This window comes from Gracilinanus agilis, chromosome 4, assembly GCF_016433145.1.
Source record: "Gracilinanus agilis isolate LMUSP501 chromosome 4, AgileGrace, whole genome shotgun sequence".
Classification (NCBI taxonomy): domain Eukaryota; kingdom Metazoa; phylum Chordata; class Mammalia; order Didelphimorphia; family Didelphidae; genus Gracilinanus; species Gracilinanus agilis.
The window spans coordinates 316,205,524-316,223,458 of NC_058133.1; the positions used below are offsets into that span (position 1 = coordinate 316,205,524).

General features: G+C 36.5%; 1 protein-coding gene across 1 annotated transcript in view; it reads right to left on the bottom strand.

Moving 5' to 3' along the window:
• IMPG1 (interphotoreceptor matrix proteoglycan 1) overlaps positions 1-17,935 on the bottom strand; it is a 171,604-nt gene that overhangs the window by 123,132 nt on the left and 30,537 nt on the right. Inside the window, exons 2-4 of the mRNA XM_044675366.1 lie at positions 14,625-14,855; positions 7,561-7,727; positions 7,256-7,284 (exon numbers count right to left, since the gene is read on the bottom strand). Of these exons, the coding sequence (XP_044531301.1) occupies positions 7,256-7,284; positions 7,561-7,727; positions 14,625-14,855 (427 nt within the window). The remainder of the gene's footprint in view (positions 1-7,255; positions 7,285-7,560; positions 7,728-14,624; positions 14,856-17,935) is intronic.

Below are 17,935 nucleotides of genomic sequence, written 5' to 3' on the forward strand. Positions count from 1 at the left end.
ACCAATCTGTAAAATTTTATTGCTTAGGATAACAGAAGTTTAAAAGCAAAATTATGTCATAAAATAAAAACACATAGTGAGGGGGCAGCTGGGTAGCTCAGTGGATTGAGAGCCGGGCCTAGAAACCAGAGGTCCTAGGTTCAAATCCGGCCTCAGACACTTCCCAGCTGTGTGACCCTGGGCAAGTCACTTGACCCCCATTGCCTACCCTTACCACTCTTCCACTTATAAGTCAAAACACAGAAGTTAAGGGTTTAAAATAAAAAAAAACAAAAACAAAAATAAAAAAAAACACATAGTGACCTGGTAAGAGACCCAATTAAGCTATATTATCTAAATAGCATTCATTTACGGATGAAACTGAAAGGAGGGCCACAGAAGAAAAACTTAGAAAAGTTTTTGCCAAGATTTCTTTAATAAATTCTTTCTTTGAGGGATTGATTCTCAAAAAATCAGAATCAGGGATTCTCTCATCATCTTTTGCTTCTGGATTCTATGACTTCCTTCAGGTCTTAGCCAATAATCTCACTTTCTTTAAAAAAACCTTTTCCAGAAATACTGTTTGAAAAATGACTTGTGTATGTTTACCTCCAGAGAAAGAACTGATAAATAGAAATAAATATGACACAGTTTTATGTCTTTTTTTTTTTTAATCAAATGATGCCCTCTCTAATGGAGGGAGGGAAGGAAGACAGGTAGTTAAGTGGGTATTTTAATGCAACAAGCAAACAAAAAAAAAAAAGAAAAAAGTTTTTTCTCATCTTCCTAAATTATAGTGCCTTTCTTCCCCTGATTATCTTCAACTTATCCCATTATGTATCTAGTTTGTACAGAGTTCTTTGCATGTTCTCCTCATCAGACTATAGATCCTTGTGAGTAGGGATTAAAACAATCTTACTTTACATCTTAGAATCAATAACAAGTATCGGTTTGAATGCAGAAGAGGTATAAGGGTTAGACAACTATAAGTAAATGACTTGCTCAGGGTCACAAAGCTAGAACATATCTGAGGCTAGATTTGAATCCAGAACCTCCTGCCTCCAGGCCTGACTCTCTATGCACCGAGCCACCTAGATTCCCCTAGGGTCTTTTATTTTTTGCCTTTCTTTATATCCCCAACTCTGAACTGATAGAACCATTCTGGAGAGTAATTTGGAACCATGGCCAGAGGGTCATCAGACTGTGAATATCCAGCAATATCATTTTACATCTGGATACCAAAGAGATAAAAAATAGGGGAAAATGACCTTCTTGGACAAAGATATTTATAGCAGCTTTTTTTGTGGTGCCAGAGAATTGGAAACTGAAGAGATATACATCAATTAGTGGATGACTGAACTAATTGAGGCATATGATTTTAATAGAATAATGTTTTTTGATAATAAATGATGATTAGATGATAAAGAAAACATCTGAAAAGACATATAAAGTGATGCAAAGTGAAGTGAGTTGGACCAGGAGAATAATATATACAATAACAGCAATAAAGTGTGATGATTAGCTGTGAATAATAATTATAATCAGTAATTCAAGGATCCAAGACAACTCCAAGAGACTCATGATGAAAAAAATCTAACCACCACCATAGAAGGAAGTGATGGAGTTTGAATGTAGATTTAAATATTACTGTTTTAACTATCTTTTGCTTGTTATAATGAAATTTGATAATTATGCTATATATTCATTTATTCACATCATTAAAATCCAATATCCAAGCTGCACAGATCTCTAGGGCATTCTACTGGTGACTTCTTTTCAAGTGTACATCAAACTATTAATGACTAATTTTTGAGTCTGTCCTCTCAGCCAGTTCTAAATTGCACTTAGTTTTTTAGAACACATCTCTCCAATTTTTCTACAAGAACACCATGATATATTTTATCAACATTTTTTGCTTAAATTTAAGTCACCTGGACCTATAGCATCCCTTTCACTAGTAACTTTGTCCAAAAAAGGAAAAAAAAGTGAGAATTAAGATTAGGGTATCATGACTTGGTTTTTTTTTTTAAACATTTATTAATATTCATTTTTAACCCGTTTACATGCTTCATACCCCTACTTTCCCCTTCACCCCCCACTCTTCCCCCACCCATGGCTGATGCACATTTCCACTGGTTGTAACATGTGTCCTTGTTCAGGGCCTATTTCCATATTGTTGTTAGTTGCATTGGTGTGGTAGTTTTGATCCCCAATCATGTCCGCCTCAGCCCATGCATTCAAGCAATTGATTATCTTTTATGTTTCCTCTCCTGCAGTCCTTCATGACTTGGTTTTGATGAGCTTATGCTTTTTCTTTTTGATCATTGCTTCCCTTTCTAAATATTCACTAATTTTCTCTTTAGTAATTTGTTCTAGAATTTCTCCAGAAATTAAAGTCAAGCTCTTTGACCTAAAGTTTATAAACTCTTTTCTCTCCCCTTTTTTGAAAATGGATAGCATTTGTTCTTCTTCAATCCTGTGACACTTTTCTTATTCTCTATTATCTTTCAAAGAATACTGAGAGTGGTTCAGCATATGTCAATTGACATGATACATTTATGCAAGTTGACTTGAATTCAACAGCAAGATACACTTGTTATCTACATATAAATACAAATATGTATATATGTACACACATACATATGAAAGCAACTTCTTATCCATTTTTGTTCTGCTTTTACATACAAAAATCATTCTATGCAGAGATATCAGAAGAATTTAATAGCTCTTTCATCTGTTGTCAGTTACTAATCAACCTTTACATCTAAACATATGGTTTTTCCTGCTAGAATACAAGTTTATTGAGTAGAGACTGTATCATTTTTGTCTGTTTTCCCAGCACAGTGCCTGGCACATAAATACTTGGTAATTGATTGGTCTACATTGAACAATGAATGCTTATCTTTGAAGATGACATTGCAATGATTGACAAATCGTAGAGAACTGTAGAGCATCTTAAATGAGATTCATAACCCCTCAAAAGAGTGTACCTTAATTATTCACACAGGGAAAACCAAGTGGATGAAGAACTTATATTATTCTAGGTTATTAAATGAGTTGGATTAACATTTACTTTTTATTCATCCATAAGTAAATATATTTAGAAGAGGGTTGATGAACCAGGTTCAGAACTGAATTGGTTGAAGAAAGTTAGCTGGGTTGTATTTGGGAAATTGGATAGTGATATTAAAATGATACCATTTCTCCTTCAAACTGTGTAATTGAAAATTGATATCACACTTTATTTTATATTATTTATTAATTATTGATTAAGAATTACACCTAACCACTGGCAAAATAATCACTTACATCCTGTTAAAGATCTATGTAATCACTAGATTTAGACTTCCTTTCTGGGCCTTGATGGTAGAGTTTGGAAGAATTAACTTCCCTATTCCTATGGGAATAGGGAAGACTGACTTTAACAGTCTGACTACAACTCAAAATCTTTGAGCTTTTGCTAACTATGGGGGAATGAATCAACCTAATTATAGGATGCTTACTCTAACATGAGACTTTCCAGAGAATGTTAGCCAGATCTATGTTTTTCCATATTGCATTGGCTTTTGGAAACCCCTTCTCTGATTCTAGCCAAATGTAAGTTCACCCTCCTCTTTGTGTTACCCAATCATAGCCTTTGTTTAGTTTACATTACTGAACCATTTTTGGTAACCTATATAATCGGCTACTTTTGTAACTGTCTAAAAGCTCCTCTAGCTGTCAGATGCATCCTTGGGTACCGTAGAACTTTGGATCTGATTTATTGGCAATTGCCAGCATTCCTAATAAATTGATCATGCTCAGATCTTTGTACCTCAGTTTCTATTTATCAAAGATTTTTATCAGGACAAAACAAAGACCCATCTTTTTAAGATCAATATTATTTCAATTATGGAATTTGACTTTGAATCATGTCATGTCAGTCTCTGAAATATTAAATTTGGGCCATCCAAAGGGCAGTGAGAAGTGGATGGTGGGGCTTAAGCATGCTACCATAGAAGAACTGCTCACCAGGGGCAGTAAAAAAATAAATAACCAAAATTATCATTCTTTTAAGTTAGTTTATTGTTGTTTGCCCTAGTTAGGCCACCCTTGGAATCCTGTGATCAGTGTTGGTTGCCTTACTTTAGAAAGTATATTGATAATATATTGACTCTCTAGAGAATGGTGATCAAGATGGTGAGGGGACCTTGAGACCACACCAAATAAAGGCCCATTAGTTTAGTTTAGTCTGGATAATTTTAATTTGGAAAAGAAAAGACTTTTTTTTTGATGAGGGTTGGGTAGGGCAGAGTGAGGCATGATAGTTTTCTTCAAGAATTTGAGGGACTGTCACGAAGGAAGATATTAATTCTGCTTGGTCTCCAAAGTTCAAACCAGAAACAATGTGTTGGACAGCATCAGGCTTTGATGATGCAAATCCATCAGAGATCTTTAGTCACAAACAAATCAAGTCAACTAGCATTTATTAAGTAGCTCTTATGATTAGTTTTTGGTTAGGGGGAAAGGAGAATGTGTTTGGTCAGAGGAGCACAGATTTAGAGTTGAAAGGGGCCTTTCAGGTTGTCTAGTTTCCATACCCCTCATTTTACAGAGGACAAAGCTGAGACCTAGAGATGTTAAATTACTTGCCCAAAGTCACCAGTAAGTAGCCAGGACAGGATTTGAACTTGGGTCTTCTAACTCAAAATGAAGTATTCTTCCTACTCTGTGTAGTGTGGAGACTGGGATAAACAAGGTGTGCTCTCTGATCATTTATGAAGGGTAGTTGTGAAAAATATGGTTAGAGCAAAAAATTGTGGAAGGCCTTGAATGCCAACCTAATGAGCTTGTACTTTATCCTGTGGGTAATAGCAAGTTACTTTTAGATTTGAAAACTAGGGGCAGCTAAGTGGCTTGGTGGAGTCCTGGAGATGGGAGATCCTGGTTTAAAAATATGGCCTCAGACACTTTCTGGCTATTACTCTGGGCAAGTCACTTGACCCCAATTGTCCAGCCCTTACCACTTTTCTGCTTTAGAACTGACAGTATCCATTCTAAGACAGAATGTAAGGTTTGAAAAAATAGATTAGAGGAATAACATATTGAAAGTAAAGTATATGAAGGATGAGTGGTTGGATTGGAGGTTGGAGGATCAGCAAGAAGGCTGTTGTGCTTTCATTATGGGAGATGGTAAGGATCTGGTCTAAAATGCTAGCAAAAGTGAAAAGAAGCAGGTAGATGTGAAAGATAATACAGAGAATCAGTCATGATTTATACAGTTCCTTTTGGGTCTCCCTTATATTTGTTTTTGGGATTTTCACTATTCTAAAATATGTGCAGTCTTGAGTCTCTGACTTCATCCTATCTTCAAAGATGTCCAACGTGAATGTGGCCCATCACACTTCTGACTACAGCCCTAATGAGATTAAAATGTACCTGAGAAGTATTTAATAAAATAAATGGAAATACAGTTTCCATTTATTTATTACTATATTATTATAATATATTATTATACATTGATAATGCATACATAGATTTCTAAGTCTACAAGGGCCCTGTAGGAATGCTTATGCATGGTTTATTGGCCCCTGGTTTTATTTGAGTTTGACATCATTGATGTAAGATTTCATTATTTTCCTGACATATAATTTCTTTTACTTTTCTTAACATCTTGATTTTTTCCCTCCAAGGCGGGGGATTGGTTCTTATATAGACCAATCATGTGCCCAGAAGTAGGGGGCATGATCTTCCCCTAGTACAGGATTGGTCCATTCAAGACCAATCCCATTCCAGGGAGTAAGGGGGAGGGACCCTTGGGGCATGCTGGGGAATGTAGTTTCCCCAGGTACAACACTTCAAAACCCACAGCACTGGATTTAGAGATTGCTGATAACATTCACTGTCTTTTTGCAGTGCAGGAACAACCCGGAAAAGGACCTATTTAGTAAGGATAATTGTTTAAAACAGGAAGATACCAAATGGTAGATGCAAGTGGCCTTCTTCTTCCCACCCCTCCCCTATAACAGAGACCTTGTACTTTTTCTTAGTGAAAAATTCTTAGTTCTGGCTCTGGTTGAGGTGAGAATAGACCTTAGTGCTCTACTAATTTGGTGTGAGATATGTGAATGCTTTGCAGACTATAAAATAAACATATATCTCTTAAGTAGTGTTCATAAAAGCTGACCTAATATTATAAACATACAAATAACTCATTTTTACATCATTCTATCATCTTTTTTAGAAAATGATTTTGCATAATAGAAAAAAAAATAACACCAGATTTGGAGTCAGAGGGCTTGGATTCCACATTCCACTTCTACTACTTACTCTTTTACTACTGTATTACTTTGGACAAATCACTTATTCTCTTTGGACATCAGGGTTTTCGTTTATAAAATGAAGGAGTTAGACTAGATGAAGCTTAGGGTCACTTCTAGCTCAAAATCTAAAATCCTGAGTGAAGGGAATGCAATGTGAGGGTCCCTGTGTCATAGCGGAGAAAATGTTGTACTTTACATTGTTAAACAATAGCATGGTGTAAGCTTAAAAATGAATATACATTATCTCCAAGTATTATATTCAATGAGTTATTAATAATAACTTGAAGTAAAGGAAAATAAAAAGCTAGAGTAAAGAGAGTGCTAACCCAGCCATGGTCTCAAGAGAAAAGCAAAAAAGGGCAGAATTACACACCTCTTATTTACCAAAACATGAAGACTCAACATGGGGGAGAGAGGAAAGGAATTCTGGGAAATACTGAAGGAATTCTGGGGAATGTAGTCTAGGGGTACAACATTCTAATTATACAATGGCAGAGTAGATAAAGCCTTGGACTTAGACCCAAGGAGACTTCATCAAATCTTGCCTTGTTAGCTAGGTGACCCTAGAGAAGTCAATATTTTTGGATCTCAGTTTATTTTTATGTTAAAAAAAGGGATTGGACACAATGACCTTCAAGGTCCCATTTAATTTGCCTCTTTGGGCCTTGGTTTTCTCCTTTGAAAAATGTGGGAGTTGGGTTACATCTGGCATTCTTAACCCAAAGATCATAGTCTGTGAACTTTGTTGGGAAAAAATATACCTTTATTTTTATTAAACTTCTTACTGAAATTTAGCCTTTCTTTTAGTTATTTCAAAGCATTATCCTGAGAAGGCCTATATACTGCATCAGTTAGCTAAAGGAGTATATGACACAAACACGGTGAAGAATCCCTGACCTAGATGATCTCCAAAGTCCTTTGTTGCTCTAAACTCTATGACTCTCTATAAGTAAGTTGTCATCTGGGGTACTCACCTCTCAGGGAAACGTTGATGCTTTAAACGCTGGGGAAAAAAAGAGATAAAAGAAGTCATTTTTTTTAGGAGACAAAATCAATCCAGCAACTCTGTGGCCTACTTCACTTTTCCTCTAGAGCCCCACCTCCAAACAATCCTTCTGCACAGAGCAAAGAGTTATATGGTTCCTCACTAGCCTTCCCGACCTCTCCTTAATGTTTTAGCCAAGATAAGGTATCTTAGAAGAGGGAAGGAGAGGAGAGGGTCTGGGAAGCCATTCTTTTCAGGTGGGCTTGGAAAAGTGAAGGCTATTTTTCTTCTCACCTGCTGGAGAAGTTCTTGGAGCTCCTGAGATTTGCTGAAGGTTTCTCCAATGTCAAAAATGCAGTAAGTTTCCCTCTGGCAGGCACTGACCCAATTCTGGTACTCATTTGTGTCAGGGATACGGTCCAGGAAGATTCGATAGGCTTCCCACACAGCTTCCTGACAGACTATAAAGGAGGGTGGTTAAATATGGAAACTTTGCCTAGGAGGAGGGAAAATTCACCCTTTTTCCAAATTGATCCCCAACACCCTCCAACACCACAGTTTCATAAAATAGGGTAATATCAATGATTAGAGCTGGAAAGGGTCTTCGAGACAATCTAATCTAATCCCTCCCCCCACTTTTTTTTTTTACTGATGAAATAACAGATGCCAAAGGAAGTTAAATGATTCATCTAATGTTGTATAGGAAACAAATGGCAGAGTTAGGTTTTGAATTCAGGTCCTTTTACTCCAAAAACATTGTTTTTACCATCATATTACATACTGCTTAAATGAATACTATTATTCTCAGGAGAGTGTTGATCCTAAAATTATTTCTTATTTTGCAGATATTCACTTTCTTTTTTAAGGAAAATTTTGTTAATTTATTTTTTTTGTCAGTTACATTAACATTTCCAGATTTCTCCCTTTCTTCCTTCCATGCCCTAAACAAAGCATCATTTGACAAAAAAGTGTATATATAAACTATATCTTTTGTGCTTTTATTTATCAGTTCTTTCTCTGAAAGTGGACAGTCACGTTATTCTTTGAATGTTAATTTTGTAGTTGCATGTAATTTTCTATTCATTGTACTTGTTTAATTTTTCATAATTTCATCTAGGTCTATCCATGTTTTTGGTTTTTAAAAAAACTAACCTGCTCATCATGCCTTATGGTGCAGTAGTAGTTTATCAGAATCATATGCCATAACTTATTTAGCCATTTCTCAATTGATAGGCATCACCTCAAATTCCAGTTCTTCTCCACCACTGAGAGCCTCTATTAATATTTTGGAACAAATAGGCTCTTTTCCATTTTCCATGATCATCCAGGGAAATAGACTCAACAGTGGTATTGTGCGTCTAAGGCTATACAAAATTTTATAATTGTTTGAGCATAATTCCAGATTGTAATATTCACTTTTTAGGCATTGCAATACAGAGAATAAACAGCAGCTTTAGGTCTGGGGAATCTAGGTTTAAATCACACTTCTGATATTTATTACTTGTGTGACTTTGGGTAAGTTACTTATCTGACCTGGGCTTCTGTTTCTTTGTTGAATATTAGAAAAATGGATGAGAGCATGTAAAATGAGAGGGTTGGTGGTATCAATCTTAGATAGAAATGGAGGTGCTCAATCTGTAAGGATCCCATAGGCTACCTATTGACTTAACTCCCCCACCCCCAACATATATTCTATTTTGTTTCTACTTATTTTGTTAAATTATTTCCCAATTACATTTTTATATGGCTTGGGGTCAACTGAGGAATCTTGTGTTTGCTATCTCTGGAGTAGGTGACAACACAGATTCCTTCTAACTATAGAGCTATTTTTCTATGGATCCTACATTGCCTTGAAGGTTCAACTCCTCCTAAAGAATCTGGCAGGAAGTACTCAAGCCAATATCCAAGCCCCAGTCAAGTCTATAGCTCAGGACCCAGGACCATAATCATACCTGGGTGTTTGGAGGTGCATAAGCTCTAGCTAGAAATCCTCCCCAAAGTCCTTTATATTTACTATAGCCTCACAGCTATTTCTGAGTGCTAGTTATTGCAAAATTCCAGCATATGATATTGCTTCTTGGTCTAACAAAAGATCTAAAGCATATGCACTTAAAAATATCACTGCGTGATGTTGGGCAAGTCACAGAACCTTTCTGTGTCTCATTTGTAAAAAGTGGGGTTGGCTAGACAATCTCTATATTCCCTTATTACTCTAAAATAATGATTCAATTAACTGGACACATTTGTTGTAATTCTGTGTAATTTATTAATGATTTAATTGCTTGTCCTTCATTTTTTGAAAATGATATTATAATGTTGGGGTCAAGACACAGGGTTCAGTACTATCTGATCTTTCATAATGTCAGGCTAAAGAAATGAAGTTGCTCTGTTGGAATTCATGTTTCACTGGATATGCCAGGGAGACTTTTTGGGGATGGTGGTGAAGCAGCAATGAGACTTTAAGACAACTCTGAATTCATATTACGTAGTTTGCTTTGGTGACTCTTACAGATGTGATCCTGGTAATAAGCATCCTAGTTTATTAGGAGCAGAATACAGATGTCCTGTGGCTTGCAGGATATTAGGGCCATATTCATTTGGCTCTTATGTCTGCTCCCTTCTAAGGCCTTCTATATCCAGATGGCCCCTTTTTAGGAGAACCCTAGAAACTCTGAGTTCCTAAAAATAGAAACTCTTTCCAATATTTTAGCTATTTTAATCAAGGCCAATTTTTACCTATTGGAGCATGGTTTCAATAGACAAGAATTGTCCCATTCTTTTCAGCTATCTCTCTTCCAGAGATGCATAGAGTTAGAGATGGAAAGGATCTTCAAAGCTTATCTTGACCAAGCCCCTTCATTTTGACAGATGAGGAAACTGAGGCCTAGAAAAGTTAAGTAATTATTTAAGGTTATGTAGCTACTAGCTATATGGAAGAGGCAGGATTGAAGCCTTGGTCTTCTAAACTCCAAAGTAAAGAGCTTTTTCTACTATATCACAATGCCATTAAATGGTTAATATGGAATTTCCACTGCCATAACAACACCCCATTGAAATCAGGGCTTTGATCTTAGTTAAGGGAGGATAGAAAGAACGTTGTATGTAGAGCCAGATAATCTTGACTGAAATTCTTGCACTGCTGCTTTCAATATGTTGTGAATTTGGGGATATTATAGCCACTTCTGAGTCTAAAGCCTAGCCATTATCCTATGATTCTAGCAAAGTAAGCCAGAGCAGAAATTTGGTAACTTTTGACACATTAAAAAAAAAAAAAGTGAGGATCCTCAATGCAAATGGCAGCTAATGAAAGAAAAACATTTGGTAAGACGTGATAGTTGCAGAAAACATCTCAGTAATGTTATGAGGGAAAAAGGGAGAAAAGTGAACTTTCTGTGATTTATTAATATGAGGCAAGGTTCTCTGCTGAGAAGGTAGAAGGAGTGGGGGGAACCATGGGAGGTTTGAGGAGGTCTGGAAAAGTCACTGAAGTGGATGGGATAGTATGTTAATATGTAAGATCATGGTGGTCAAAAAGGGAAGTTTGATCTAAGGAGTTACAGGGATGGTGTATGGAGTGATAGGACAGTTGATTGATTGAGGCACACTTTCTGGTAGCTATGGTGATGTTTCTTTGATTATTGTTCTTAGAGCAAGAGATGGTCAGTGAGGGATGAAAGGGATAAATGAGCATCATTAAATGTCAAAATGCTCAGATTTGGTGGATGGCTAGTTGGCTGTATGGCTGAATGGCATTGCTACATTAGTGGATTTGGCGAGTTTGCAATCACTAGCACTCACAGCTCTGCAGCAGGATGGAATCACAAAGCTGAGTGGATTAACTTCCCAAGGAACGAGAACCATTTTATTCTTTGTAGTAGGAAGGAGAAGATAAAACATAGATACACTAACCTTTTGGAAGGGTAGGGGGCATTGCATAAAGGGAAAAAATGGCACAGAATAGGAAGGTATGGAAGACAAGCTTTGTCTCCTTTGCTATTTTGCCTTCTGCTAGCTCTAATTTTGGATCTAGGAACAGTATTTAAATGTTGTAATGTGTATTAGAGAATATTAAAGAGTGATGTGTATCATGTTTATTCATTAGGTGATGAAAAGTGATTTTTATGTCTCCTTTGATTTTGAGGGCTGACGAAGGGTTTCCCCCAAGCCCAAATAATGCAAACTTAGACTCAGTTGCAACCTTGACATGATCCTTAAACTTCCACAGATTACAGTGTGACAAGAATTCTGAGAAAAATCAGTGAGTGACTGTCAAAGAAACAGACCTTTGTATCTGGAGGATTTCTTGGTGAACAAATTTGTTAAGATGCAAAGAAACTTCATAGTGATTACTAAACATTATTCTATTCTTGTACAGCTGTAATGGTTTATCCATTGCTATGGAAAATATCTCCACTGTGGTTTATTTTACCCAAGGAAACCAGAGACAGAAAGATGTGAACTTAATCAAGGGGAAGATGAGAATGAAAGCTTTGTGTAGCAGAAATTCAGCAGTTGAAAGTAATGTCTTTCCCCTGAAGCAACTAACAAGGGATGCCTAAGTTTGCCATTGTGGCTGTCATAAATAAGGCTAGAGCACTTAAAAACATTTGTTTATGGTTTTATGTTTATTTATTCTGATGTGGGCATATCCAGCATTCACTTCATCCCCATGTAACTTGGGGTAAGTCAATTAACCTCTCTGGTTCTCAGTTTCCTCTGTTGAAAGATTAGACCAGATAAATAATGAGGTTATTTTCTGCACAAAAGCTATGATCCTATGAGCTTATATAACTATGTATCTCTGTAAAAATAATATGTAATTGAACTAGTGCCATCACCCAGGATCACTAGAATGCCTAAACCTAAATTGATTCCAGTTCAGTTGAACTTTAGCAAGATAGGCAGTGTACCATAATAGCTAAAGCCAACCTTGAAGTGAAGAAGACTTGGATTCAAGTGTTGCCTCTAACATATACTGGCTGTACTGTCCCAGGCAACTCTGAATCTAGAAGTTATATATAAATAAATAAGCAAATAAACAAATATATATATTTGAATCTAGAAGTTGCTGATCTCTGATGGTTGAAGGAGTTTATATGCCAGAAGCTGACTACAATGATAGAGTCATAATTCTGGGCCAAAAGAAATCAATAAACATTTATTAAGTACCTATTTTATGCAAGGTACCGTGTAAGGTCTGGAAATATAAAGATGAAAAATGACCTAGCCTCTGCCTTGAAGAAGCTCATAATTTAGTAGGAGGGATGACAGATCAATTGTTATCATAGATCACTAGAATTTAAGCTCCTGGAGGGCAAGGGATGTTTTTTTTTTGTTTTGTTTTGTTTTGTTTTTTTTGTATTTGACTTCCCAGAATTTAGTTCAATTTCTTCTTACTAGCAGGTGTTTAATAAATGATTGTTGTTTGCCTTTTCAGCATTTAGCACAATGCCTTATTCAGAGAAGGTTCTTAATAAATGATAGTTGTTTGCTGAATATTAGAAAATGTGTAAGTGCAAAGAAGTTTCATAATAGAATGTCTTGAATAATTCAGATGTACATATATGGAAATTGCCTTGAAATATCATCAGTAACAAATATATTTATGAAAATAAGGGATCTGGTGTTCATGACCCTGGCTAGTATCATCAACTTCATTCTCATTTGTTAGAGCCTTTCTAAATTGGGTCCAGAAACTTGGCATTTGTAAGTGTTTTGATTTGGTATTTTTTCCTATTAGGAAAGTAAACATGAAATATTCATCTCTCAATGAAATGAAACATATGAGTGCTTCAAGGCTTTCAATTTTTTTGTGTGACTCTGCTAATTAATTGTGTCTCTAAAACCCAACACGAATACCCTAAATTAATTCACTTCTTGATAGTATCATAGAATCAGATGCTCTGAAACATGGCAAGGGGCTAGTGCTCCAAAATTTCTCTAACTTGGTTTACAACTGCATCTCAATCAACACCCTCTACCATATGCTGATGGTGTATGCACCAGCTGTTTCAAGTGTATGGGCTTAAAATAAAGCAAGATGACAGCGTCCATTTTACGTTGGGAGTAAATGTCTGAGGATGAGATTGGAGAGCCATTTTACCTCCAACTTGCAAGATAGTACAGGTTTGGGGCCTGGGCAAAATGAGACACCTTTGCATTATTGGAAATCACCCAAGGAGCTCATAGCAGTGTGATTTAATTTCATAATTATTTCTTGGTGCATTATACGACATCAGTCGTTGGTTGTGTGCCTCTTATAGGCAATAACTGTCCTGTAACTCCCCTGGAAACAATGGTAATTGTCTAGTAAATTCTGTTAACACCTCTGCATCATCACTTGCTCACTGCTGCTAATTTGGGACACCTCTGCACTCACAGATGTTCTTCCTGGGCTCTAGACTTTAGTGGTTTTTGCTGGATCTGCCATATGTATATGCTACTAAACAGGATCAGGAGTCAGGTGAACACTTGAATGGCAATATTGCTTTTCATTTTTTGGAAACTGGCACATCTTGTTGTTTAAGAATTTTTTTTTGACACATCTAACTACAAATTAGCTTTAGTTCCTCAGTTCTACAAACATTTTGTGCTTTTCATTTTATGAGAATGACATGAAAAATCCCACTTTTTGCTTAAATATAAATAAATTGAAATTGATTTGTAAATACTAAGACAATATTTTTGCCTGTTAAATGCCTAATGGTTTTGTGCTGCATTAATTTATTGTAAAATACACAGCCCTTTCTACCTTTATAATTTTTTGGTTTTATATTTTATTGATATGTTTTGATTTTATATTTGTAGATTTCCCCTACTCTGCAAAAGTTTTTTTTGTAAGAAAGTAAAACAATGAAGTAAATCTAGTTATTATTATTTTTTAAATAACAATAATAATACCATTTATATAGTGCTTTAAGGTTTGCAAAGAGATTTTCAAATATTATCCCATTTTATTCTTATAAAAATCTTGGAAAGTAAGTGCTATTATTATTCCCACTTGACAAATAAGGAAACTGAGGCATTTTGATTAATTGATTTGCTTAGGGTCACCCAGTTGATAAATTTCTGAGGCTATATTTGAATCAAGGTCTTCCCACTTCTTGGACCAACTCCTTATTTACTTCATTACTGAGCTGCCATTAAAAAAAAAAAAAAGGTTGCTATGAAGTTTAATCAGGTTTCTAGAATTAAGTCACAGTAACTGATTTTACTTGCTACTCAAGCATCTAGGTAACTTGCAAAGATCAAAGAGTAAATAAAACAGTTCAAAAGCCTTTAAGTAACATTATAGTTGACTGATAAACTCAGTTAAATGGAAGAGAATGGAAAGTCAGTGGAGACTTTTGTCTTCTCACCTCGTAGTTTGTAATAAGCCTGGAGATTGGCCAAGATTTGTTCCATTGATTCTTGTGGACAGATTTTAATCCCTGTTGGGAAGGATATGGATCTTTTGGACCGATGCCCCACCAAATCAAATATCCTCCTGATGGTTGACACTTTGGACACTTTTGCTGTTCTTGTACTGTCAAAACTAGAGACATCTTCCATGAACTTGGACTTGACGTGATTTTCTTTAATGAGGTGTTCTGAAAGAAGAGAAAATAGATATGTTGCTGAGTAGGTAACTGTACATGACACAGTTATATCACCTAGACATCATTGCTCTTTATCAGCTGTAGAACCTTGGGCAAGTTCGCTGCTTTCCTCAGTAGAATGGGAACAGTGATTTCTTTCTTAAAGCATAGCATTGGTGGGAGGATTGAATCAAGTAATGTATATGCAAACAATTTGTAAACTGAAAAATGCTATTTTGGGGGTAGTGGGGAAAGTCCATGTCTATGATTTTATTTGTGTTGGAATTTCAGATACCAAAGCACCAACACTGTACTTTACAAATATTTCTCTATGCTTATTAAAATAAATTGAAATGATAGTGTTGAATCAGATCGAGTGAATCCCAAGATTTGTCCGAACCTAAATATGGTCATTTTGAAGGGACTGACTTTAATATTTCTTAGTATAGATTTAGAAGTGGAAGGTGTCTCAGAGGGCAGCTTGTTCAGCATTCTCAGTTTATAAATGAGGTAAAGGGGAACCCAAGAGCCTGAATTACTTGCCTAAGGTCACGTAGATAGTAAACCTATCTATGTGACTTGGTTAGAGAAGTTAAAGTTAGGGAGGTTGATCAGGGGTACCTCTGATTCTTTCGGTGACCTCCTTGATCAATTTCAGAAGCTCACTGTGTGGAAGCTCCCTCTAACTCTACTCCTGTAAATTGTTGAGAGTTACCTGGGGTATTGAGAGGTTAAGAGACTTGTCTGACTGCTAGGTTATGTCAGAAGCAGATCTTGAACCAAGATCTTTTTGTCTCCAAGGCTGGTCATTTAGCCATTGAACCATGCTTCCACTTGGAAGAGCAATGTAAATGTTAAGCAACGATGATGATAATTTTATTCATCTATATGAATAGGGCTACACTGACATTTTGCTAAAATGAATAACTATCTAAAGTTATCATTTGATGACTTTTCAGATAATATCACTAGCCACGAAGAACTCCAGATTTGGAGTCAGATGATCTGGGTTCAAATCACAATTCTTTGAATTAAATAAGTCATATAATCACAGCTGATGAGTGTGTTGAGCTTACAGTAGGAGTCTTTGCTGGGAGGAATGTGAGAGGCAACTCCCCAGGATAGCTTGAAAATTTATTTTGACACCTTGCTTAGAGGACATAGACAACTCCAGATTGTTTTTCAGTGATAGGAATTCCATTTATGCCCCAGCTACTATGAGCCTCTTCAGCTAGCAAAACTCACCCCAAGGAAATTTAGTCTCTAACCTCTGGTCAGAAAGCTGCAGGTTTATATGTAACTCCCATATTTCCTGCCCTGAAGCAGCCAGTAGTAGTTCCTCAGTGAAAAACTCATGTTTGGGTGAGAGAGAGAGAGAGAGAGAGAGAGAGAGAGAGAGAGAGAGAGAGAGAGAGAGAGAGAGAGATTATAGACANGAAGAACTCCAGATTTGGAGTCAGATGATCTGGGTTCAAATCACAATTCTTTGAATTAAATAAGTCATATAATCACAGCTGATGAGTGTGTTGAGCTTACAGTAGGAGTCTTTGCTGGGAGGAATGTGAGAGGCAACTCCCCAGGATAGCTTGAAAATTTATTTTGACACCTTGCTTAGAGGACATAGACAACTCCAGATTGTTTTTCAGTGATAGGAATTCCATTTATGCCCCAGCTACTATGAGCCTCTTCAGCTAGCAAAACTCACCCCAAGGAAATTTAGTCTCTAACCTCTGGTCAGAAAGCTGCAGGTTTATATGTAACTCCCATATTTCCTGCCCTGAAGCAGCCAGTAGTAGTTCCTCAGTGAAAAACTCATGTTTGGGTGAGAGAGAGAGAGAGAGAGAGAGAGAGAGAGAGAGAGAGAGAGAGAGAGAGAGATTATAGACATTATAGGTATGACGGGATGCCTAGGTAAAGAACTGGAAGTGAGAGATGGCATGTCACCTATAGAGAGGAGCAAATTATCCAGGTGGACTGCAATGTCAAGTGCTTAATGAGTAGTACTATGAAATGAGTCTAGAAAATGGAAGATGTGTCCAGATTGTAAAAGACTTAAATACAAAAGCAGAAATTTATATCTTATCCTGGAGGTGATAAAAATCCATTGAAGCTTCTTCAAAAAGTCAGTGACATGGTCAGAGAGTCTTTATAAATATCAATTTGGCAGATGTATGGAAAACGGTTTAGAGAAAAGACAGGCTGGAAGCAGGGAGATTGGGCCATTGCAATAGTCCAGATGAGAGGTAATGAGACCTGAACTAGGATGATGACTAAGTGAAATGAATGGAGAAAAGGGGGAGATGTACGAGAGATGTCCGGGAGGTAGAGTGGAAAAGATTTTGCAACTGACTGGCTATCGAAAATGAGGGAGTACGAAGAGTTAAGAATGATTCCAAAGTTATATGCCTTGGTTAGAGAAGTTAAAAGTAGTCATAAATTTGATGATGGTAACACATAATACTTCAAGGTATGTGAAACATCCACATTATCTTATTTGATCTTCAAAATAATCTTGTGAGGTAGGTGCTATTATCCCCGTTTTACAAATGAAGAGACCGAGGTAGAGAAAAGTTAAAAGTCTCATCATGGGTTACATAGCTAGTAAGTGTCTGAAGCAGGATTTGAACTTAGGTCTCTATAAACTCTGGTCTAACAATTTATCCACTAACTCACTTAAATGTTCAGGGCTAATGATCCTGAGTTCTGTTTTGGATATGTGGAATATGAGATGTTTATGAGTCAACTAGATATAGATATCCAGCAGGCATTTGGCGATGTGGGTCTGGAATTCAGGAGAGATTTGAAGGATGGATTTCTAGATTTGGGACTCATCTATGAAGAGATGATACTTGAACCCACAGCAAATAATATATGTCACAAAGTGAGATTATAGAAAGAAAAGAGAAGAGGGCCTAGGACAGGGTTCTAGATTATACTTATGTATAGGGGACAGAATATGGATGATAAGGCTGAGGAGTGAGAGAACCAAGAAAAGGCAATGTCATGAAAAACCAGTGAAGAGAGACACTAATAATATAAGGCAAGACACATTTATTAAGCACCTACTGTAGGCAGAGTGCTGGGCTAAATAC